The sequence below is a fragment of the Sinocyclocheilus grahami genome, unplaced genomic scaffold, assembly GCF_001515645.1.
Source record: "Sinocyclocheilus grahami isolate Dianchi unplaced genomic scaffold, SAMN03320097.WGS_v1.1 scaffold70.1, whole genome shotgun sequence".
In the NCBI taxonomy this organism is placed as follows: domain Eukaryota; kingdom Metazoa; phylum Chordata; class Actinopteri; order Cypriniformes; family Cyprinidae; genus Sinocyclocheilus; species Sinocyclocheilus grahami.
The window spans coordinates 1,148,433-1,173,066 of record NW_015505249.1 but is presented as its reverse complement, the minus strand read 5'-3'; the positions used below and the strand labels follow the sequence as shown (position 1 = coordinate 1,173,066).

General features: G+C 38.0%; 1 protein-coding gene across 1 annotated transcript in view; it reads left to right on the top strand.

Moving 5' to 3' along the window:
• Positions 1-572: 572 nt before the first annotated feature.
• Positions 573-24,634, top strand: part of LOC107585433 (formin-binding protein 1-like) — a 53,724-nt gene continuing 29,662 nt past the window's right edge. The window contains exons 1-4 of the mRNA XM_016272451.1: positions 573-791; positions 16,907-17,022; positions 22,920-22,970; positions 23,113-23,260. Of these exons, the coding sequence (XP_016127937.1) occupies positions 633-791; positions 16,907-17,022; positions 22,920-22,970; positions 23,113-23,260 (474 nt within the window). The 5' untranslated portion in view covers positions 573-632. The remainder of the gene's footprint in view (positions 792-16,906; positions 17,023-22,919; positions 22,971-23,112; positions 23,261-24,634) is intronic.

Sequence of the window (24,634 nt, the reverse complement as noted above, 5' to 3'; positions counted from 1 at the left end):
CATAATATTACACTTTTACTGTATATTTGATTAAATAAATGCAGCCTTGGTGAGCAGAAGAGAAACAGAAAAATCGTAGTTATTCCAAACTTTTGTCCGGTAGTGTGTAATATCACGCCATGACCCACAACATCTTCATAGTTTCATTTCTGGGTTTCATTACCTATGAAAATCTCAGTTTTAAGATCCTCAGAGGTGAAGTCGGAACTCGTCTTATGTAACGTAATAAAAAGGATCATTAGGCAGGAGAGCAAAACGGATAAATGCTGGAAATTCAACAATGAGTGAAGTGTGTTTGAGCTGCACAAATCAGTCTGGGGATTGGGTTTTCGAAGGTGTGTGGGGAAGAAAGTGCATTGTTGATGCAACTTCACAATGTTTGTGTGTTTCTTTGAGCCGAATTCTAGGCGGTAATCAGCTTAATAACAAAAACGGCATCAAGCAAAGTTCACTGCGTCATTTAATCTCCCAGTGCATGATGGGTAATCGGCCACATTCCACAGTGGCTCAGAGCTGGAACTCATTTCTTTCCCTTCATCTCAACTTTTTAGACATTTGTGTGACGTTTATTGTAATTTTTACCTATTTTTTCGTTTCTCGTAATAATTTCGCTGACTTTAGTGTGTTAGCCCATGATGATGCATGAAGAGCTGTATGATTACTTGAACAGACGGCGGTCGGTGGGTTCGCTCCGCTGGCTCCTGGAGGAACCGGACCCTCTGGCCCCTCTGCCTCTCACCCTGTTGCAGGAGTACCTGCAGAAGCTCCTGGAGATGAAGATGCACATCAGTGTGAGTAGTCATAGTGAACGCATCCCTCAACGACTAGACTGGACATACAATTACTATAGTATACAATCTCTAGTCAAACAACTTTGGAATACTTGATTCTGATTGGTCTAATGTGGCATTCTGCATGTGTTAAAATATTTAGTATGATGACCTCAAAGCTACATAATTAATCATTGTCTTAGGATACTGATTTCTTAGTGTTATGTTTCTCGTATCACTCTGCACTATTTTGAAACCAAATATTTAATTTTTATTTGTTTATTTGGTAAGTAGCCGTGCATTAAGTCTAGTTGGCTTTACGTTGGAGTCCTGAGACTGGATTCATGAAACAATTTTTAAGAATTAAATTCCTCCTACTTTTTAAACTTCGTATTAATTTTAAGCTTAAGAAAAATATTTTGTTCCTAAGAATTTTAATAAAATTTAAAACAAATTCAAATTTTTGAAAAAACAACAACAACAACATTCTAAATAAATCATTCTAAATAACCTCTAAAAGTTAAGATCTCTCTTATTCGATAATAGAAGTTATTCTATTATCTAATATTATATATATGAATAAAACTATGAACAATATATTAATAAATTATTATTTTATAATACTTAGTATTTTTAAGTAAATATTTCTATAATATAAATAATTATTAAACATTAAAAAAAAAGATCCATATTGAATTATTATTATAAGAATAATATGCAAGTTTGTAAGAGTGTTCATAAAACCCTTTTATAATTGTAATGAATTTTGCCCCCTGCATTTTTGACCTGAGTACTTCAGAATCAGAATCAGAAAAAGCTTTATTGCCAAGTATGTTTGTACATACAAGGAATTTGTTATAGTGTCACAAGCTTCCAGTACACAGAGACAACAACAACACACCGATAATAAAAATGAGATGTGAATAAAATACACATGCATAAATATAAACCACAAAAAAAAGAATAAATTGTATGTACAGGTGTGCTATAGATGGAGTAGGAATAGAATAAAATAAAATAAGTTGTAGGGATGTACTAGGGTTTAGGGTGATAAATAAGTATAAGGTTATTGCACATACTGTACTATAATTGCACAATGGGAGAACATTAACTGTTCATGAGGTAGATTGCCTGGGGAAAGAAACTGTTCTTGTGCCTGGCTGTCCTGGTATTCGGTGCTCTGTAACGCCGACCAGATGGCAAAAGTTCAAAAAGGAGATGGCTTGGATGTGATGGATCCAGAGTGATTTTCTGAGCCCTTTTCCTCACTCTGGATGTATACAGTTCTTGGAGGGTAGGCAGGGGGGGGACCAATAATCCTTTCAGAAGTCCGAACCGTTCTCTGTAGTTTTCTGATGTCTGATTTTGTATCTGAACCAAACCAGACAGTTATTGAAGTGCACAGAACAGACTCGATGACGGCTGAGTAGAACTGTTTCAGCAGTTCTTGAGTACTAAAACTTTTAAAGTTATTAGAGTTTGTAATTTAATTCTATGATATTAGCTTATGGAAAGGTTTCACTGGTTTGTGTAGGTTTTTCTATTACCAAAATTAACATAAACTTCAATGAATGCTTAATCAACAATGACTAATTAATTATTCATCAGTGGCTTTAGGCTAGTTATCAGGGTGGTTTGTCCTGTGTCAGCTTGGACTCTTGACTTTCCAGCACACATCAGCAAAGCTTGAAAGTGAGTTTGTGTGGCTGAGATCACACAGGATGAACATATGAGTGTGTGTGTTAATGTGTAATCCTTCCAGTCAAAGTGACTCAAATTCCAGCACTCAGTTGTGGGTGGGACTTTGAATGTGACAGACAGATGGACTCCACCCAAAACCACTTCATTTACTTTTTTAAGAACTGAAGCTGTTACATCAGGAAATGCGTAAAAATGCAAATCACTTTCATGCTATTCTCTCTCTATCTCTCTCAGTACAGTTAAAGAAACCCTAGCAACCACCAAGAAGTATAATTGTAGTTTTTGCCGATGACACATCTAAAAAAGCTGATATGTCTGTCACAAGAGCTTTTATAACAAATATTTAATACATATTCAGTATCTTTCACTGACCAGTACTGATCATCAACCACTCAGATCTCCTCAGCAACTTCATAGCATTTCACTATCAACCACTCAGATCACCCCAGCAACCTCATAGCAATGCATTATCAACCACTAAGATCCCCTTAGCAACTGCATAGCAATGCACTATCAAGCACTCAGATCCCCCAGGAACCACACAACAACATGCTATCAAACACTCAGATCACTCCAGCAACCACATAGCAACATGCTATCAAACACTCAGATCAGCCCAGCAACCGCATAGCAACGTGCTATCAAACACTCAGATCACTCCAGCAACTGCATAGCAACGTGCTATCAAACACTCAGATCACCCCAGCAACCACATAGCCACGCACTATCAACAACTCAGATCACCCCAGCAAACGCATAGCAACGTGCTATCAAACACTCAGAGCACCCAGAAACCGCATAGCAACGTGCTATCAAATGCTAAGATCACCCCAGCAACCTGCATAGCAACGTGTTATCAAATGCTCAGATCACCCCAGCAACCGCATAGCAGCACACTGTCAAGCGCTCAGATCCCCCAGCAACTGCATAGCAACACACTGTCAACCCCTTAATCACCCCAGCAACTGCATAGCAACGCCCTATCCACCACTCATATTACCCTAGCAACTACATAGCAACACACAGAATTCCCATTGCAAATGTTCAGAACTATTTGGCACAAGTGGTAACTTTAGAAGTCTAAAATCCCACAGTTTTTCATTGTGTTGTGCGTTTATGAACATGTGAGACCTTCTCTTAGTAGCGGAAAGGGATTTTTATGTTAGCATTTGAGATTTATGATGCTAGCAGTGTTTATGGAGTGATTGGGGTGATGTTCTCTTGGGCGTTTTAAATCATTGGAATGTTACAGAGCCGTGTACTTGTTATGATGCCCTGCTGTGCGAAGAGAAGACGTTTAAGTTAATTTTGGACGTTTTCATGGCACAAAGGATAATGTTGGTTATAGGACCATCCAAGTGTGTGTGACCCTTCTGTGTATCATTACTAAAAGGTTACAGTAGCTCTGTTCTGCCTTTTTCTGCAGCACAAAGACCCTGTGTGAAAGACCAATGGACTGGCATTCACATAAACACACACACACACACACACACACACAGAAACACACACAAACTGCTCAACATCTCACACAAATATTTCTCCCTGAATGCAAACCGCCTACAAGCGCCAGCCACAATGAACAGAGGCTATTGAACGAAGAGAGAGACGCTTCTATTTTATACAATGAGCATAACTTCAAAATATCTCATGACGATTGAAAAACCCCTACCAAACACACTCATAATGCACAATAGCTATGTTTACATGCACTAATTTTCAATCCGTTTTGAGATTATGAAAGTTCTGTTTGTATGAATCCTAACTTTGAAATCCGATTAATGTATTTGTTTACATGTGCAGTTCTTAAATTCCAAACAAAACGTCTGTGCGATAACTTAGCTGGAGCGACTGTGAATATAAGTGTAGCTTTTGCCTTGATGACACATCTAAAAAAACTGATGTCAGAAGAGCTTTTGCAACAAATATTTAATACATATTCAATGTCCTCCACTGACCAGTACTGATCATTAACCACTCACATCATCCCAGCAACTGCATAGCAATGCACCATCAACCACTCCAATCCCCTCAGCAACTGTATAGTAATGCACTATTAAAGGGTTAGCTCACCCAAAAATGAAAATTATGTAATTAATTACTCACCCTCATGTCGTTCCACACCCCTAAGACTTTCGTTCATCTTCAGAACACAAATTAAGATATTTTTGATCAAATCCGATGGCTCAGAGAGGCCTCCACTGACAGCAACGCCACCCAAACTCTCAAGATCCATAAAGGTACTAAAAACGTCGTTAAAACAGTCGACTTGACTACAGTGGTTCTACAATAATTAATGACAGAATTTTCATTTTTGAGTGAACTAACCTTTTAACAACTCAATTCACCCCAGCAACCGCATAGCAACGCACTGTTAACAACTCAAATCACCCCAGCAACCGCATAGCAACGCTCTATCAAGCACTCAGATCACCCCAGCAACCGCATAGCAACGCACTGTTAACAACTCAAATCACCCCAGCAACCGCTTAGCAACGCACTATCAAGCACTAGATCACCCCAGCAACCGCATAGCAACGCACTATCAAGCACTCAGATCAACCCAGCAACTGCATAGCAACGTGTTATCAAGCACTCAGATCACCCAGCAACCATATAGCAACACACTATCAACCACTCAGATCCCTTTAGCAACTGCATAGCAACGCACTTAGATCATCCAAGCAACTACATAGCAGCGCACTATCAAGCACTTAGATAAGCCCAGAAACCGCATAGCAACGCACCATCAACTACTCAAATCACCCCAGCAACCACATAGCAATGTGTTATCAAGCACTCGGATCACCCCAGCAACCACATAGCAACACACCATCAACCACTCAAATCACCCCAGCAACCGCATTGCAACACACCATCAACCATTCAGATCACCACAGCAACCGCATAGCAACACACCATCAACCACTCAAATCACCCCAGCAACTGCATAGCTACACACCATCAACCATTCAGATCACCACAGCAACTGCATAGCAACGCAGCATCAACCACTCAAATCACCTCAGCAACCGCATAGCAACGTGCTATCAAACGCTCAGAGCACCCCAGCAACACACTTACGACGAACAGTTCATAAGACGGAAATGAACATGCGTGGTAATATGAAGTAATTGTATGTAAACATAAGTATAACCGCACTGAACGTTTGCTGAAGGCATTTCTGAATCCGATTGAGAAAATAGTCAGATTCAACCATTTTCTTGCTCAGTCTTTTCCTATTAATTGGATTCCTATTGACCACTTCTTCCAATCCAGTTGAAATTTGATTTGAATCAAGCTCAATCGGATGTGTTGAGGTGTTTACGTGAAGGCTTTTCAATCTGCCTGAGCCGTCAAACAGATTACTCAGTTGCATGCAAACATGGCTAATATGTGTGTGCTGAAACTGTCAAGCCTAACTGGACTAACTTCTCAGCAGGCTGCGTTATTCGAGGAATCACTCACGTCTGTTGAGCAAACGGCGCTAATAAGATCATCACACTGACCCCGTGTGTTCAGTAGCTCAGTCACATCCGTCACCGCAGCGCTCTACATCTGCACCTTCGCTAAGCCACTTCCTGTGTCAGCAGTTTTTAGGTCAGCGGGAATCTGTCAAGCGTTTTTAACGCTCCTCGGGGCAGAAAACTAAAATAGAACAAATAAATAATCTAATTTACCATGTGATAATATTTAATTCTGACTAAAAGTTCAGGAGAGATAGAGATGTTATAAGGTGCCTGTGATGTCTGACGGCAAAAACGAAAACCATGCTAACCATGTTGGTATCTTTGGATGAATGCTGTGAACCAGCCTTTGATAATGTGTATGATACTGTTCACTTTTTGTTCCCTCAAAGCAGTTTTTACAGTTATTTATTTGTATACTTGCGTGACTCAGACTTTGGATATGAGTGTATTTTGGGGAATTTCACGTTGATGGCGTTTTATGGTGTATCAGTTTCATGGTGTCAACTGATGAACAGAAACAGAGCCCTTGATGTGTGAGTGTGTTTGGAGTTTTGGAAACTTTCCTTTTGTTGGTAATTAAATAAAAAGCTCACAACAAAGACTTTTAGACTTTTTTGGTTTATTGACAGTACAGAGGTTACTCAAGTAACTCTCTACTGCTCCAAGAGGTTGGTTGTGATACTGCAGGCCTCACATTTATTTCCTGTTTCCTAATGAGCAGACTATGACTGACTTCTCATTTAATTCACTTCCATTTTAACTTCCTAAATTATGTTCAAATTAAATACTATCACATTATATGTTCCCTTTACTGTTTTATTTTAATTTTATTATTTTACTATCTATCTATCTATCTATCTATCTATCTATCTATCTATCTATCTATCTATCTATCTATCTATCTATCTATCTATCTATCTATCTATCTATCTATCTGTCTGTAACATCCTAGAAATTACCATGATATTTTACCATGTACTATTTTATTAAATTTTTTAACTTTCTATAAGTGACCTTTATTTAATTTAATTTAATTTAATTTAATTTAATTTAATTATTTTATGTGCCCCTTACTATTTTTATAAAGAGTGTTGGCCTATCAGTGCTTATAGCCTATCTGTGCCATTAGTAGCATCTCTGCGTGTGTGTTTGTGCAAACATGTCCAGTTTACTCCGAGGTCAAGCTTGAGTAAACCGTTTACAACCAGTAATAATAAACCGATCTGCTTATTTTCAGACTGAGGTTTACTCATCTCAAACTAAAAAAAATTGTAAAAATAAAAAAATAAAAAAACACAAAATGTAATAAACGTTATCTGCAGTGCTCTTGTTTATTTGAGAAGAAATACTGACCTGAGATCAGATCACCCTGTTCTTATTAACAGTGTTCCACCTGAGACAAAGCAGCAGACTGATCTGAGGTCAGTAGTTTGGGCTCATAAATTCAGCTCCAGATGTGTTAAGGTTTGCATTCTAGTTGAGTTTTGTCTCATCAGTGATATATTTAGCGTTTCCTCTCTTTCGCTCTCTGTGATTTGTGTAAATGAGTGGAGTTCTTCATTAATGCAGCAGTTAATTGGCCCGTCCCAAAGTACCAAAGCAGAAGCTTGATGAAGTCAAGAAATGGAAATGAAGTGTCCCCAACTGAAATGAAGCTGGTCTCTCTGGCAAAATTAAGGCCAGGTTTCACAAGGATGGAGAGTGAATAATGTTGTGTGGATGTTGAGTTCATAGCAGGAGGGTAAATTAAAAACACATTTACTGATTTCAGAAATGCTGAGAGAAAAACCCTTACAAAAGTGTACAGTTTCCACCAAAATACCTTACTACAGTAACAGTTTCTACTGTGAAAGTAAAAGTACAAATACATTTATATAAAGTCTTCTTAAAACAGTGTGAAAACCTTTCAGAATCTTTTAAAGGGGTCATTGGATGCCCATTTTCCACAAGTTGATATGATTCTTTAGGGTCTTAATGAAAAGTCTGTAACATAGTTTGGTTAAAATTTCTGTGTGATTGCTATGCAGATATGAGGGCGTTCTAGGTAATTACAAGGGTTTTCTGACTGGATGCTCTTGAGTTGCTAGGGCATTCTGGATGGTTACCTGGGTTTTCTGGCTGGTTGCTTTGCAGTTGCTAGGGCATTCTGAAGAGTTGCTATGCAGTTACTAGGGCCTTCTGGGTGATTGCTAGGGTTTACTGGCTAGTTGCTATGCGGTTGCTAGGGCATTCAGTTACTAGGGCATTCTGGGTGGTTGCTATGCAGTTGCTAGGTTGTGTCTGGGTGGTGGCTATGTAGTGGCTACCAGGAGCTGCATAGCAACCACCCAGAACTCCTTAGCAACTGCATAGAAGCAACCCAGAAAATGTGATTACTGTTTTTCTGGAAGGTTTCTATGCAGTTACTAGGGCCTTCTGGGTGATTACTAGGGTATTCTGGCTGGTTGCTATGGAGTTGCTAGGGCATTCTGGGTGATCACCAGGGTTTTCTGGCTGGTTGCAATGTGGTCGCTAGGGCATTCAGTTACTACGGCTTTCTGTGTAGTTGCTATGCAGTTGCTTGGTCGTTCTGGGTGATTACCGAGTTTTCTGGGTGGTTGCTATCCAGTTGCTAGGGTGTTCCTGGGTGGTGGCTATGCAGTGGTTACTAGGAGCTGCATAGCAACCCCCCAGAACTCCTTGGCAACTGCATAGCAACAACCCAGAAAATGTGATTAAATTTTTTTCTGGATGGTTGCTATGTAGTTACTAGGGCATTTTGGGTGGTTGCTATGCAGTTGCTAAAGTATTTTGGGTGGTTCTGCTCACATGATTAGAGGAATAACATAAACAGTTTAAACACGCCAAAGTTTAAGAGTAATATATGTGTAATGGCGATGGTTGTCAGCTCTCCTGTGTTTACAGTGTCTGACTAGTGCTCTGCTCTTCAGTCTTTGGATTTAATGAGTTCATGAGAGACAAGTGAACTCTAGGATTTCTGGGAGTCCCATCAGAGCACACAGTGCCTATTTATAGAGAGAGAGGAGGCGTGTGTGCATGTGTTTCTGGATGATGGAATATATGTCATACAGCTATTCTCATGCTCATGTTTTTGTGCAGTTGTGTGTGTTTTATTTCAGGTTGAATTGAAGCATTCTGCCGTGCTCACAAGAATCACAAGAAGAAAAATTGTTGTTTCTTTCATATATAGACTAAAGTATGACCTAATTTTTTTATTCAGATTTCATTCTGATGTCATCACATTGATCATAATAGTGCATTTCTGTGTTTATAGGAATAGTGTACCTTAGGGGGCGTTTATACAGCACCATTTTCAACTAAACACAGAACATTTTTTATGTATTTTAGCCGTTAATTTACAATACAACAGCAATTGGGGGGGGGGTGTTATGGTGTTCTGTGTGGTTGCTATGCAGTTGTTGGGCGTCCTAGGTGGTGGCTATGCAGCTGCTACCAGGAACTGCATAGCAACCACCCATAACACCTTAGCTACTGTATAGCAACCTAGTTGCTAGAGTATTGTGGGTGGTTGCTAGGCAGTTGCTACTAGGAGCTACCACTGCATGGCAACCACTAAGAAGAACACCCTAAGCAACTGCATAGCGATGACCCAGAAAGGGTGATTACTGTATTTTTTTTCTCTGTGGTTGCTATGCAGTTGCTAGGGTGTTCTTGGTGGTTGCTGGGGCATTGATAGGCGCTAACTAGATAGTTCTGGGTGTTTCCTATGTGGTTGCTAGGGCGTTCTGAGGGGTTGATATGCAACACAAGTCATCAGGGCAGTTATTTGAGATTTGACTTACTAGTCATTTTGTGTGGTTTCTACGCAGTTACTTGGGTGTTCTGGGTAGTTAGTGTTTTTTGTGTTGTTGCTATGCAGTTTCTTGTGTGTTCTGGGTGGTTGCTGGGTTTTCTGTGTGGTTGCTATGCAGTTGCTAGTGTGTTCTGGGTGGTTGCTGGGGCATTGATAGGTGCTAACTAGAGAGTTCTGGGTGTTTCCTGTGTGGTTGCTAGGGTGTTCTGAGGAGTTGATATGCAGTTACTAGAGCATTTTGTGTGGTTTCTACGCAGTTGCTTGGGTGTTCTGAGTAGTTAGTGTTTTTTGTGTTGTTGCTATGCAGTTTCTTGTGTGTTCTGGGTGGTTGCTGGGTTTTCTGTGTGGTTGCTATGCAGTTGCTAGTGTGTTCTGGGTGGTTGCTGGGGCATTGATAGGTGCTAACTAGAGAGTTCTGGGTGTTTCCTGTGTGGTTGCTAGGGTGTTCTGAGGAGTTGATATGCAGTTACTAGAGCATTTTGTGTGGTTTCTACGCAGTTGCTTGGGTGTTCTGAGTAGTTAGTGTTTTTTGTGTTGTTGCTATGCAGTTTCTTGTGTGTTCTGGGTGGTTGCTGGGTTTTCTGTGTGGTTGCTATGCAGTTGCTAGTGTGTTCTGGGTGGTTGCTGGGGCATTGATAGGTGCTAACTAGAGAGTTCTGGGTGTTTCCTGTGTGGTTGCTAGGGTGTTCTGAGGAGTTGATATGCAGTTACTAGAGCATTTTGTGTGGTTTCTACGCAGTTGCTTGGGTGTTCTGAGTAGTTAGTGTTTTTTGTGTTGTTGCTATGCAGTTTCTTGTGTGTTCTGGGTGGTTGCTGGGTTTTCTGTGTGGTTGCTATGCAGTTGCTAGTGTGTTCTGGGTGTTTGCTGGGGCATTGATAGGTGCTAACTAGAGAGTTCTTGGTGTTTCCTGTGTGGTTGCTAGGGCGTTCTGCGGAGTTGCTATGCGGTTACTAGGGCATTCTGGGTGTTTTATATGCAGTTGCATGGGTGTTTTGGGTGCTTACTGGGTTTTCTGTGTGGTGGCTATGCAGTTGCTACTAGAAATTACAAGAACACCCTAGCAACAGCATAGCGACCACCAAGAAAGGACGATTACTGTTTTTTCTGGGTAGTTGCTGTGCAATTTGCTTCTTGTGATCGCTTAGTAGTCCATATGCAATCTATTCCAAGTCAAGAGTGCGTAAATAATAACTAAAAGGGGTATATGCTCGCATGAAAGTGTGCTTGTGCTTCTTTGTATTACGGATAAAAGACACCAGGGGGGTTTTGAATATCAGACGTCTTTTAAATTCCTTTCTTTCTCTCTCTCACTCTGAGTCATTCTCTCCAGTTTTCCCTCCAGTTGCTCAGTCACCACCTGGCTGAGCTTTGATTTTTACATGTGTGCAGCTCAGACGCCTACAGCCGAGCATGTACGTGTGCTCAGCCTCTCCCGATCCCTTGTTCCCATCCAGTGGACGAGTTCACAGCGGATGCAGGTGCTCTGCAATCTGTTCGCTCTCTGTTCAGGGTCGGCTGGTGGCCCTCCGTGACCCTCATTAATCCACGCCAACTTGCCGCACACGGCGGGATGTTATTGCAGACGTCGCTACTCTGGATTACAGCGGATATAATGATTCCATCACCTCTATCCCCTAAGAGAGAACATTACAATGTAAACACTGTGAAAATGTAATGAACAAACGTTCCATATCATGTTAATAGTATTTGATAAATGTTTTCACAGTGTTTGGAGGAAACGGTCTTGTTGCAACATTGTTTGAATGTGCATTGGAGCCGAAATGTGCAAATTGGGCCTAATTTATGAAACATATAAACTGTCATTCATATGTGATCTTTTTTTTAAAGATTTATTTTTGAAGTTTTGCCTTTATTATGACAGGACAGTGTAGAGATGACAGGAAGCGAAGTGGGAGAGAGAGAGAGAGAGAGAGAGAGAGAGGGGCAGGATCTGGAAAGGTCCTCGAGCTGGGATTCGAACTCGGTACGCCCATAGCGCAATTGACATTTTGATATTTTGATTTCATTATTAGGCCTGTTTGTTAATTATTAGCTTTTCATCACCTCACGAACCCCAGTATGGGAAACCTTGACTTAATGTAATGTTTAATGTACTTTTTGACGATAACAAAGAATGGAAAATATTTTCTTACGAGTTAGTTCAAAACTAATCTAAAAGTAATCCAAAAGTACTCAGAACACATTACCTAATATGTGTAATTAAACAGATTATGTTACTAACTACAATTTCCATTATGTAATTTGTAATCAGTAATGGACTACAATTTATACGTAATCTACCCAGGTACTGGATACAACATAGATAAAACAATATTTTATAAAAGAACATAATTGTAAACTTTTTTTATGAAACGGTATTAATAAATTCAATAACGATTGCCAGCCAACTTTCCCATAATATTGAATTGTTACGAATGACATCCTTATACTAAGTTTGTTATATAACATTAACACAATTACATTAAGACACACATTAAGAAAACTGGAATATTAACATTTGACAACCAAAGCTGAATGTTTAGAAAACGTTTTAATGCTTAGAAACTTCTTATCTAAATTCTAAGCGCCGAAACTCTTATTTTGTGAATCACCTATTGTTGTTGTGTTCCTCATTTGTATGCTGCTTTAAATAGAAAGTTCTGCTAAATGACTGGATGTAAATATGAATGTAAATTCCTCATCAGGTAGTGTGTTACTTGCTTGCGGGAGCTGTGCTGGATCTTTCTGGTGCTCTTTGGTCATTGATAATGTCTGGGCTTGAATTAAGAAGTAGAACTACTGAACTACTGTAAATCTGGCACCCAGACGCTCGTTGGATCAGCTCCAGATGTGAAGTATGTCTGCTTTATGCTGGTTTGAGGGGTTTAATCTGTGGATAAAGACCGAATCTGGATTATAAGCCACCATTATAACACTGGAATCAGCATTTGATACTGGCGGACGGACTGGTTTTGACCGGAGAATTGTGCTGGTTTGAATCGGACAGGCGGTCTTGGTCCTGTTTTTGATTTTAGAACTGGTTTGGGCGCAAGAGATGGGGGCCGCTTCATCATTTAAAGAACCATGGACTAAAGTGTTGTCAACTCAGAGGGTAAATGAATATGCTAATGCTTTTGTGTTGCAATACTGCACCAAACAATCATATTATATAGAGTTTTAACAGGAAACATTGAATTCTGTATAGTTTGTGGTTGCATGATATTTCTCAGTAAAATTGGTTGGTTTGTTGTTTAATGGTGGTGTCTGTTAATACATCAGCACATTAACTTGCCGTTATAACACTATACTTTTACCGTTTATTGTAACTGTTCTTGGATGAGTCACTTTTATTGTGCTGTTCCTCATTTTTAAGTCATTATGGATGCGCGTGTCTGCTAAATATATAACTGCACATGTAAATTGGATGATACCAACCCTAACCTTTACTTTAATGTTAAACCAACTGAGCCAAAAGTACATTTGTACTATTCTTAGACGTGAAATAACACATTATTTAGTCCCTCTTAGAAGAAGTTTTCCATGTGGGGATGTCCCTACAAGGTGATGTCAAGTTTTGATGTTTTTGATACTTTGATGCCTCAAGAATTGCAAAATCTGCCCACGTGAACAGCGACACAAAGCATCTTTACTGCTGGTTGCAGAGGACTTTGGCTTTCATAGAGTTAGTTTAGTCTTTTAGATCTCTCTTGCACTTCATAGTAGTATCTTATCGTTTGCGATATATCGGTAAAAATTCTCCCCACGATAAGAATTAGTCTTCCCGCGATAATAACGATAAAGTCTAGTTGTTGACATTTCTGTGTGCGACAGTGCGGAGCGACATCGCGGAAGGCGGACGTGAAATTGAGGAGGAGTAGCCTATATCGCTAAATGAGGAGCTCGAGCTCCTTTTACAACCTGTAACTGGTTTGGTTAGGGCTGTACAGTGCACAAAAAATCAGTCTGAATAAATGTGCTACAGTAACATGTGTGCGATACTGTTTTGCACGTGTATGAGCCTGTTTACAAACCTGGCGTCCAACAAAGATATAATTTATTGACATGCTTTTTCTCCAAATTAACTTAATAACATAGTCGTGTGTTTGAAATACTTCTTTTTGTGACCAGACGTGGTTTCATATTACAGAATGATAGGATTATATACAGTGATAAAGGCCATGTCGATTAACATTGCATTATAAATATACTTTCCTAATAAATTTACCCAAGATTGAAGAACACAGATATACCATATATTTTGTGCAATCGTATGTTTATTTTCCTCAAGTTTCATCAGTTAAAATGTCTCTTTCTCGTTGTGCATTTTATTCAGCGATAACTGGATACCTTTCTGGAGCGTCGTCAGTAGTATTACTTCTGCTATGGATATGTGGCGTTTCTGTGCAAGAGCTCCCTCCGGCTTCCAGTATGAATTGAACAGTCTTTACATTACGTGTGTACTGTTAGAACGAGCCGTTTTAGGGGGGCGTGGCAAGAGTCTTAACTTTGATAAAGAATATCTCTTTGGTTTTGAGACTTTAGTCTTTGCAACTTCAGGGATCTTATCTATGCACAATCAGCTTGTAACACTCCAAAGAGAAAGGAAAACTTGAAATCGCATCATATGACCCCTTTAATGCTCACAACACCCTATTTTGGGTAAAAATAGGAAAGATAATACTTTTCTCTAAAGAAACAGGATTCCCTAAATTATCGTCATTGATATCATTATCGCAATAAATACCAGAAATATCGTGATATTTTTTTTAAAGCCCATATCGCCCATCCCTACTTCATAGACATCTTTGCATTGCTGAAAATGTCAGACGACCGAGCATCCGTTTGTCACATAATACGTCGTCTCACTGATCAAAACCACAAGAAGATCACACAGCAGATTTTCAATTTGCCTTCTTGAAACCTTCAGCTGCTGCTCTTCTAGTGTTTCTTGTCTCTACTGTGTGGACTAAAGACTGTGTTGTGTAAGAGGAGGTGATCTGTGTTTAAATGAGGCTGGCTAATCGTATTAGGTCATTTGAATTACCCAGATGCTGACAGGGGACTTTGGCACAGTGTGTGTTTCTTAGCTCTATTCTTCCATTGCTAATTTTAATAACACCAGAAATGAAAATTCAGTCATTGTTTACTCACCCTCGTGTCGTTCCAAACCCAAATGCAGTTATTTATTAGATTTCCGTGTGGTTCTTTACATGATAATTTATAGTGACCACAAAACAAAAAACACAATAACGATAGAATAAACGTAGTCCATACGATTTATGTGGGGGTGTTTAATAATGTTGTGCATTGAAATTTGTAAAAAATTTCAGTCTTTTCGTGAGACATGGAATTTAGCATGCAAGTTGTTTGGATTTTTTTACTGTACATTTATAATGCTTTTTGGTTTCATTTAGTTTAGTTTTAACTGGCATTATATGAAAATAGCTCAAGAAATTCATATTGGTTTGGAATGACATAATGGTGAGTAAATAATGACCAAATTTGAATTTTTGGTGAACTGTATCTTTAAACAATAGACCGAAAGTTCTAATATGTAGTGCAGAAACCTAGATCATCACCCACATGTACATCCTGTGCGCACAAACATACAAGGTTTGAGCGTTCATCCTCTCTGCTGGCTGAATGCATGCAGAGTCAGTTTGCACGAACAGGAATTGAACAGTGGTGTCTTCTTTCATAAGGAGAAAGTGAAATGGTTTTGTGCATCTAACGCTTGTTCGGACGGAAGGAGTGTGTGAGCGAATATCTGACTGGATTCTTCAGATTCATCAGACTTCGAGATGGTTGAAGAGAAAATGGGGGGATGCTGGAGTCAAACGAAGGTGATCGAAGCGTTACTACGATACCATTTACTTGTTGAATTCAGAGTAGTTTCTGTCTAATGTGCCAAGTAAAGTTGATGATGTGATTTCATTGTGCACTGTAAAGCTTTTAAATGGTTCTTCGGTTCAGCAAAGCAATGCTTTGTAGGATTTTTGAGTTGCTGTTGTTTTAGCAGTGTAAAAATGTCTTGATTTCATTGTAGGTTCTTAAGATCAGTGTTTTTGATTTATTTGTTTTCATTACATGGAAGAAAAAAAAATACTATGGAAGTCAATGGGGACCAAAAACTGTTTGTTTCTTCAAAATATCTTCTTTTATGTTAAGAAGAAAGAAATTCATATAGGTTTGGAACAATTTGAACCTTCAAACAGGTGCTTTTATGATAGCGGACTTAAAAGAAGTTTTGGTTCTGAATGGAATTTTTAGCTAGAACGTCCTGTTGTGTTTCCTAATGCATGGCATTTTTTAGGTTGTTTTTGCACAGTCCATGCTTCGTAGGTTGTTAATACAGTATATAGGATTTCTTTCTTGTCAGATACCTTCTGAAGTATATTTAAGTCTTAAGTATTTTCTGTCATATTTTACCCAACATGCACCAGGCTCTTAAACTGAGCCTGTCACATCTCAAATATGTGATCAGTGTTAGTTGAGGTGTAAAAATGGATTGCGTCTGCTTCTAGGACTCATTTCTGTGGTGTGTTTGTGTGTTGTAAAGAGGTTATATTTACGTATCCTGGAAACATAAAAGCACCTGCATTCTCTTCCAGATTTCAGTTTTTAATACAACTTGGACCGCTCAGTCTATAAAACTGGTTCCTTGTGTTTTTCTGATAGGAAACCTTCAGAAACATCTTGAACTTGATGCAGTAGATGATCCTGGCTTTAATTTGTGAATTATGCAGTTTACAATTTATGTACAGTGGACAATGTGCTTTGACTTAAAATCCTGGCAAATTTTGAATGTAAAACTGTATTTACATCTATACTATTTCTATTTCGACCTCATACTGTTTAGTTTGCACTTAGTAGTAACATCACTTTAGCAAATAAAGTGAAAATAGCTCATGCATTTGGTCACTATTTTTGACAGTACTCTCTTTCATGTCAGTATCAGGATGGGCTTTTCCTGTCCACTTCCTTTTGACTTAATAGAATGTCACCTTTGCTTGTGACGCCCTGCGGTGTCCGTTTGGTGAACCTTTCTTGCTGTGGTACATTTTTTTTGTTTCAACAACTGAATAAGGATGTCGAAACAGTCTGCACTGTTATTGTGCCAGCTTTAACATATTTCTCTCTCTCTTTCTCTCAGGATCAGTTTGATAACCTGGAAAAGCACACGCAGTGGGGAATCGACTTTGTGGAAAAATACACCAAATTTGTGAAGGAAAGGACTGAGATCGAGCTCAACTATGCAAGACAGATCAGGTGAGTGTTGCATCAGCCGCTGTGATTAATACAACTGCACTAAATATTTTCGTTTGCATAAACCTTATACATGAAGACTTTTTAATGATGTATACAGGCTTTTATCATGGAATGGGTCATTTTCAGTTGCAGAATAAATAACAAAAAAAACATTACATCCTTAAATATGCATATTATACTGATTATACTGCAGAATTAGGAAGAGTAATATGCTGTGTGACTGTTGTGTGCACAGGTGATCATCAGAGGCCAATGTGTCTGTGAAAGTGATATTTCTATCATGCAGATGTAACCAAAACATATACACAAAGAGCATAGTGTACATAAAAAAAAGAATTACAACAAATATTTATGCTTATAGACCGTAAAGATGACTTTTGAAATTACTTTTCTAAAATCTTTTTTTAAAGTAATTAAAAAAATTTGAATGACTTTTTAAAAACAATGAGTGACATGATTCATGAGAAAATACCGTTCCTACTATTTCTACTTCAGAATTTCAGTGTGTTATTGCCATTTTATTGTAATTCATTGTGAAATTTACTAGGAATTTCTGAGTGAAAATCATTCCAAAATAAATCCTGCACCATTCCTTTCGGTGTACATGCATTTATTTAGCTTTCTAGTGAATATATGTATAGACCCTGACAGATTACCATTTTAAGCTGGTTTTCTGGTCTTAGCTGGTTTAATCTAGACTCTCAGCCTTGCCAAGCCTGTGAAAACCTCTTTAAAATCAGTCAACAGATAAGTCTGATCAAGCTTGGAGACCTTTTTAAGCTGTTTTTCAACACAGGTAATTATGTAGAATACTTTTGTGGCTTGATAGGTCAGAGGCCATGTCTTATCTCACCTGTGCCACCAGGATCACCATCAGATCTTAGGGTTCCTTCACCCAAAACCCCACTTTAACCCCTGAAATGCATCTGTCATGTCTGTGTAAATAAAGACAGGGGCAGCTGCTTGTACTTCATAGAGTGTTCGTTTAAAAATAAAGACTAGACAGTTAAACACACACACACACACACACACACACACACATTAATTACACATGTGATGTTGCTGCTGACAGCTCAAGGATACAGGAAGAAAGGGCAACATTTGTGTTTTCTGTGTGTGTGTAAGTCTGGGAAGAAAATGCAGGTTTCCGTGGTAACAAGGTGCCAGCATGGTGTTCCTCGTTGGTGACCTACATTTGCAGCAGCCAATCACGTGCCACGACCCCGCCCCCATTCCAGTGATAGGATTTAAAACTCTCTCTCTCTCTCACACACACACACACACACACACTCACTGTACAGCATCCCACTCCAGATAGAAGAGTGCAACCCCTTTAATTCAGTGTTCGTTTAAAAATAAAGACTAGACAGTTAAACACACACACACACACACACACACACACACATTAATTACACATGTGATGTTGCTGCTGACAGCTCAAGGATACAGGAAGAAAGGGCAACATTTGTGTTTTCTGTGTGTGTGTAAGTCTGGGAAGAAAATGCAGGTTTCCGTGGTAACAAGGTGCCAGCATGGTGTTCCTCGTTGGTGACCTACATTTGCAGCAGCCAATCAAGTGCCACGACCCCGCCCCCATTCCAGTGATAGGATTTAAAACTCTCTCTCTCTCTCACACACACACACACACACACACACTGACTGTACATCATCCCCCTCCAGATAGCAGTGGGAAACCCCTTTAATTCCCAGACACAGCAGGGGGTTCAGCCATCTCACACACACACACACACACACACACACACACACACTCACTCATACCAGCCTGTTACTGGATGTGATGAACTGCACTTATAACCTCAGATACACTGCGTGATAGAATTGCATTCTGTGGTCAAATGGTATAAACAAATGATCATGTTTTCATCCTTTACAAAACAGTACATTTGGCAGTTCCATGATTCTTTAATATACACATTTGAATATCATATTTACCATGTTAAATGGTGCTGAATTGACATTCCCATTTTAGTTGTGGTAATAAAAAACAAAACAAATGTCCTTGTTTTTTTCTTCCATGGTATATATTTATGATAATACCATGGTAGTTTTTGTATGGGATACAGCTTCAGTTGCATCTATATTAATACACTAGCACATGCACACTTACAGTTTTTGATAAACATGCATGCATATATGCGCACACACACATACACACACACACACTAATATCCCAGATATCCTGATCCAGACAGGGACTTGCATGCATGAAAAGCGAATTAGCTAAGATTATAGTCAATATTGAGTGTGTGTGTGTGTGTGAGTGTGTGAGTAAATTCTATTTATCTTCAGGAAAGGAAATTGCAGTGTTGCAGAAACAGTCATATAATGTTGTGCAGTTGAAAACGCATCCAGATGTGATAGATAGATAGGTAGATTGAAAGACAGATATGTAGATAGGTGGGTGGGTTGGTAAACAGTTTTTCAAAATTCAGAAATTAATAGATAAGTATTTATTAAGATTATTTATTATACATTCGTAGATTAATGCAAGTTATAGATTCATTTATTCATATTTATAGATAGATAGATGATTTATTCATAAATGCACAAATTAATGTATTAGTTAATTAATAGATAAATGTATTCAAATTCATAGATACATTTATTTATGAATTAATATATTTATAATCTATAAACTATAAATCACTATAAATAATCTATGCATTTTTATTTATAGATTAGTTTATTCATTAAATAAATATGATTAATTGACTAATCAAATTCATAGAAACGTAGGTAGGTTATTTATTCATTGTTCATTGATTAATTTATTCAAATTCATAGATACATTTATTTCTTCATTTACAGATTAGTGTATTCATTAATTCATAGATCAATAAATAGATAACTTGTTTATACATTTATTAGCATTACTTTGAAATATAAAAAATATAAATTGAATATGAATGTATTTAAATTCATAGATTATTCAAATTTATAGATTTTTATTCATTCATAGTTTAGCTTATTTATGAATGAATAGATAGATAGGTAGACTATTTATTCATACATTTATAGATAGATTAATACATTAATTAATAGATAGATAGAAATTCATAATTTATTTATTAATTCATGAATGGATTGGAAATAAGAACTTTATAGCATCTTTTAAATTCAATCTTTTTCCTATCAAATATTTAAATTATTTGAGTCACAAATGTTAAAATGATGGTTGATATTACTTCCATGTCATTTATCACACTGTAAAAGAAAGGTCAAGTCGAGTGCATTGCATCGTGGGATACAGTGCTGCATGTAGTGTGATGGTTGTGTGGTACATCACGTGTGTGTGTGTGTGTTTAATGTGTGCTGAGAACGCAGTGCAATATTAATATTAGTATGTTAATGTGCTATTCTGAAGAATATGTGCAGAAAACAGTGACAGAGGGACTGAAGGGGGCTGAGAGGTGTTTGTTTCGCTGTGGGCGAGTGCGTGAGTGTGTGCTTATTTATTTTAGTGTGTTTTTTTCCCTTTGGCAAGGTGCAGTATGAGCAAACACACACACACACACACACACACACACACACACACCTGCCCTGAGGTGGTGACGATGAGCAGACGCTCTGTATTTAAGGCTGGTGGTGATAATAGAATACACAGAGAAACATCTGACAGTGACGAGAAAGGCTACAATGAAAGAGAGACAGCCTTTGTGTCACAGTTTCCACACACACACACACACACACACTGACACTGAGCCTCACATTAATTTTAAATAATGTAGGAATACAGAGACAAAAAGTCCAAGAGTTCTATATTTGAATTTCCTCTTTTGATTGTTTCTTTGCACTAAGAATTTTGATTGGTTGCTTTTCTCATTTGGGCTCTCTGATTGGTTTATAAACTTGCTTTAACATTGCATCTCTGCAATGGAATACTAGCACACTGTTTCTGCATACTGCACTGAAGTATACACTGAATACAGCCAACTGTTTAATGGTTTATTTAATTTTTATAGTATGTTAAACTGCATATATGGTAATCATTTCAAACAGTAGTATGTTGCATGTTTGATTTGGCAATACAGTATTACCTTTTTTCATATTTAATTTAACCTTTTTTCTTCTAAATTAAATGGTTATTTAACTTGTGGCAGTCAGAACAAGAATCAAGTTAAAATATTATAATTAAAGGGGTCACATGCTGTTGCTAAAAAGAACATTATTTTGTGTATTTGGTGTAATGAAATGTGTTTATGCGGTTTAAGGTAAAAAAAAACACATTATTTTCCACATACTGTACGTTATTGTTTCTCCTCTATGCCCGCCTTTCTGAAACTCATTGATTTTTACAAAGCTCATCGGTCTGAAAAGCGAGGTGTGCTGTGATTGGCCAGCTATCCAGTGTGTTATGATTGGCCGTATACCTCAAGCGTGTGACGGAAATGTTACGCCTCCTAGTTGTGTCCATTTTTGGAAGGCCAAACAAAGTAGTTTCACTTTCACAATGAAACACAGCGTCACACACGGCGAGTGAGCGGCGGCCGGGGGCTAGAGTGAGCGGAGGCCGGTGGGCTTGAGAACGGCACGGCCGGTGGATTCGATGAAGGAGCGTCCGGAGGGTTTGCGGCAACCACATGTGACGACCCCGGGCTGGACTTCGCTTCGTCCACGGTGAAAGCCGATCCGGCGATCGACAGCGCAAAGTTGTTGTATTTCCTCAGCCACCAGCACGGATCAGCTCCAGGCATGACAAAGCGATATCGTCCTCTTTTGGAAGGCCAAACAAAGTAGTTTCGCTTTCACAACAATTCACACAGCGCCTTCATGATATGGCGGCGGCGGCAACAACAATACTACAGCGAGAATAAAAGTTACGCCTTCTTTGTTTGCGTGAACATTTGGGTGGCGTTATGCAAATCTTCCCACATCGTGACATAGATATGTGGGGGCGTGTTAGAACGAGCCGTTTTTGGGTAGGGGTGGCTGACTCTTAACTTTTATAAAGAATATCTCTTTGGATTTGAGACTTTAGTCTTTGGAACTTTACAGATCTTCTTTATGCACCAAGAGCTTGTAACACTCCAAAGAGAAAGGAAAAATTTTAATCACATCATATGACCCCTTTAATGTTCATTTAGTGAAAATGAAAAGTCAAGCACACATTGTATTGTGGGATACAGTATAGCACACACAGGGCTCAACAGTGCAAGCGTTTTAGGTGCATTTGCAACTAAAAATAAAAGTGTGCAAACTGTAAAATGAATTTAGGAGCATGTGTGAATAAAAACGGGGTCAGTGGGTCCTTAAAAAGTCTAAAAATTCAGTTTCCTAGATAAATGTATTCCTTCATTCATGGATTGATTTATTCATTAATTCATAGATAAATAGGTAGATGATTTATTCTTAAAATCTTAGATTAATTTGTTCTTAAAGTTCTTGAATTTTTAATAAATATTAAATTTTTGTGTTTTATATTGATCAAATATATATTTTACTTTTTTTGGCATAGTTTTGCATAGCTTGTGGAAGAAACAATATTTGAGCCAATATAAATATGCGACTAAAAATAGTGTGCAAGCTCTAAAATGTATTTAGGAGCATGTGTGTGAATAAAAAATGTTATGCCAATAAATTGCTTATGATGGAAAGCTGAGGTATTCTGACAATGTTTATGTAATGATGTTTATATTGTAATATCTCGCAGATGGTTGTAAGAGTGCATATTTTTTAATGAGTGGCCTATAAGAGTATGCTCTGGTTTCATACAGCACATTTAAAAAAATATATAGTATATCAGTATAGTATATAAATACAGTTACCAGATGTAGTGTACCTTGTAGAAGGACTTACAGTATAACTTATGGTAGTAAGTATGGTAGCATTGTAAACATATGCAGTCATTTATTTCTTGGTTTTTTAATTTTGCACAGGAATCTGTCCAAGAAATACCAGCCTAAGAAGAAAGAGGAAGACGAGAATAAGTATGTATAATTTTTCTCATTTCTTTCATGATTGATATTAGATTTGTTTGGTCTAAATCCAGTTGTATGAATCAGCATTTAACCCACTTAAATTAGCGGATGGATTCAGATATATTCATGTATGTGTCTCCGTCCTGTCAAGGTACACATGGTGTCGCGCGTTTCATTCGACGCTAAACGAGCTGAACGATTACGCCGGACAGCATGAGGTCATCGGAGAGAACATGACGTCACAGATCATCGCCGAACTCACGCGATATGCACAGGAAATCAAAACAGAGAGGAAAGCGGTGAGTGAACGAACATTTAGATAAAGGTACGACTGTGAAACGTGCAATTTGGTTAAAATAATGTCTTCTATTCAAGTTTACTAAACAGAGAGGATAAGTCAGTCATTGATGGGATGACTTTCTGAAGAGTGTGGCACATTTAATTACATATAAACACACACAATGTCCGTCCGTTTCTCTTTTTCATCCAGATCTTAGGTGTTTAAAGGGTTAGTTCACCCAAAAATGAAAATTCTGTCATTTATTACTCACCCTCGTGTTGTTCCAAACCCGTAAGACCTTCGTTCATCTTCGGAACACAATTTAAGATATTTTTGATGAAATCTGAGGGCTCTCTGAACCTCCCATAGACAGCAAGGTAACTACCACGTTCAAGGTCCAGAAAAGTACCAAGATGATCGACAAAGTAGTCCGTGTGTCTTCAGTGGTTCAACTGTGAAGTTATGAAGCTACGAGAATACTTTTTTGCGCAAAAAAAAACAAAATAACGACTTTATTCCACATTTTCGTCTCTCTTTTCGTCACTTTGGACCAATGTACAGTTGAACCACTGAAGACACACAGACTACTTTGTCGATCATCTTGGTACTTTTCTGGACCTTGAACGTGGTAGTTACCTTGCTGTCTATGGGAGGGTCAGAGAGCCCTCAGATTTAATCAAAAATGTCTTAAATTGTGTTCCGAAGATGAACCAAGGTCTTAAGGGTTTCATTATTTGGGTGAACTAACCCTTTAACTTGCTGATTGTATATATATAAGTAAATATATAAGTAAATATATAATAAAGTATTCATTTCAAAATTAAATTTGGTGAAAGTTAAAAAGAGAGATATATATTAAACCCTCAATTTTTAGATAAGGTTGACTTAAGGGTCAAGGATATCTCTTACATTTTATATAAATATATATAAATAATAAATATATTCATGTTTATTAATGGAATTATGTGTGTGTGTATGTATGTATATATATATATATATATATATATATATATATATATATATATATAGCTCATCATCAAGACATTTTCTCTTCTAAATGATGATATTTTTCAGAATTATAGCACATCTCTCTATTTTTTTCCATAAACAGAGATGCTGTTGTGTGTTTAGACTGAAAGTTTCTAGTGTGTGTATATGAATTATATATACGTTTTTCCCATGTTTAATCCAGACAGGTTATTTTAGTATTAAAATAATACTAAAATATTTTATTTTATTTTATTGAATTTTTATGTAAAAAATTTCAGGTTTTACAATCCTTGTGGGGACATTTGGTCCCCACAATGTAGCTTAAACAAGTACACACACACACACACACACACACACACACACACACACACACACATGAGACATTTAGCTCTCGAGGGCATCA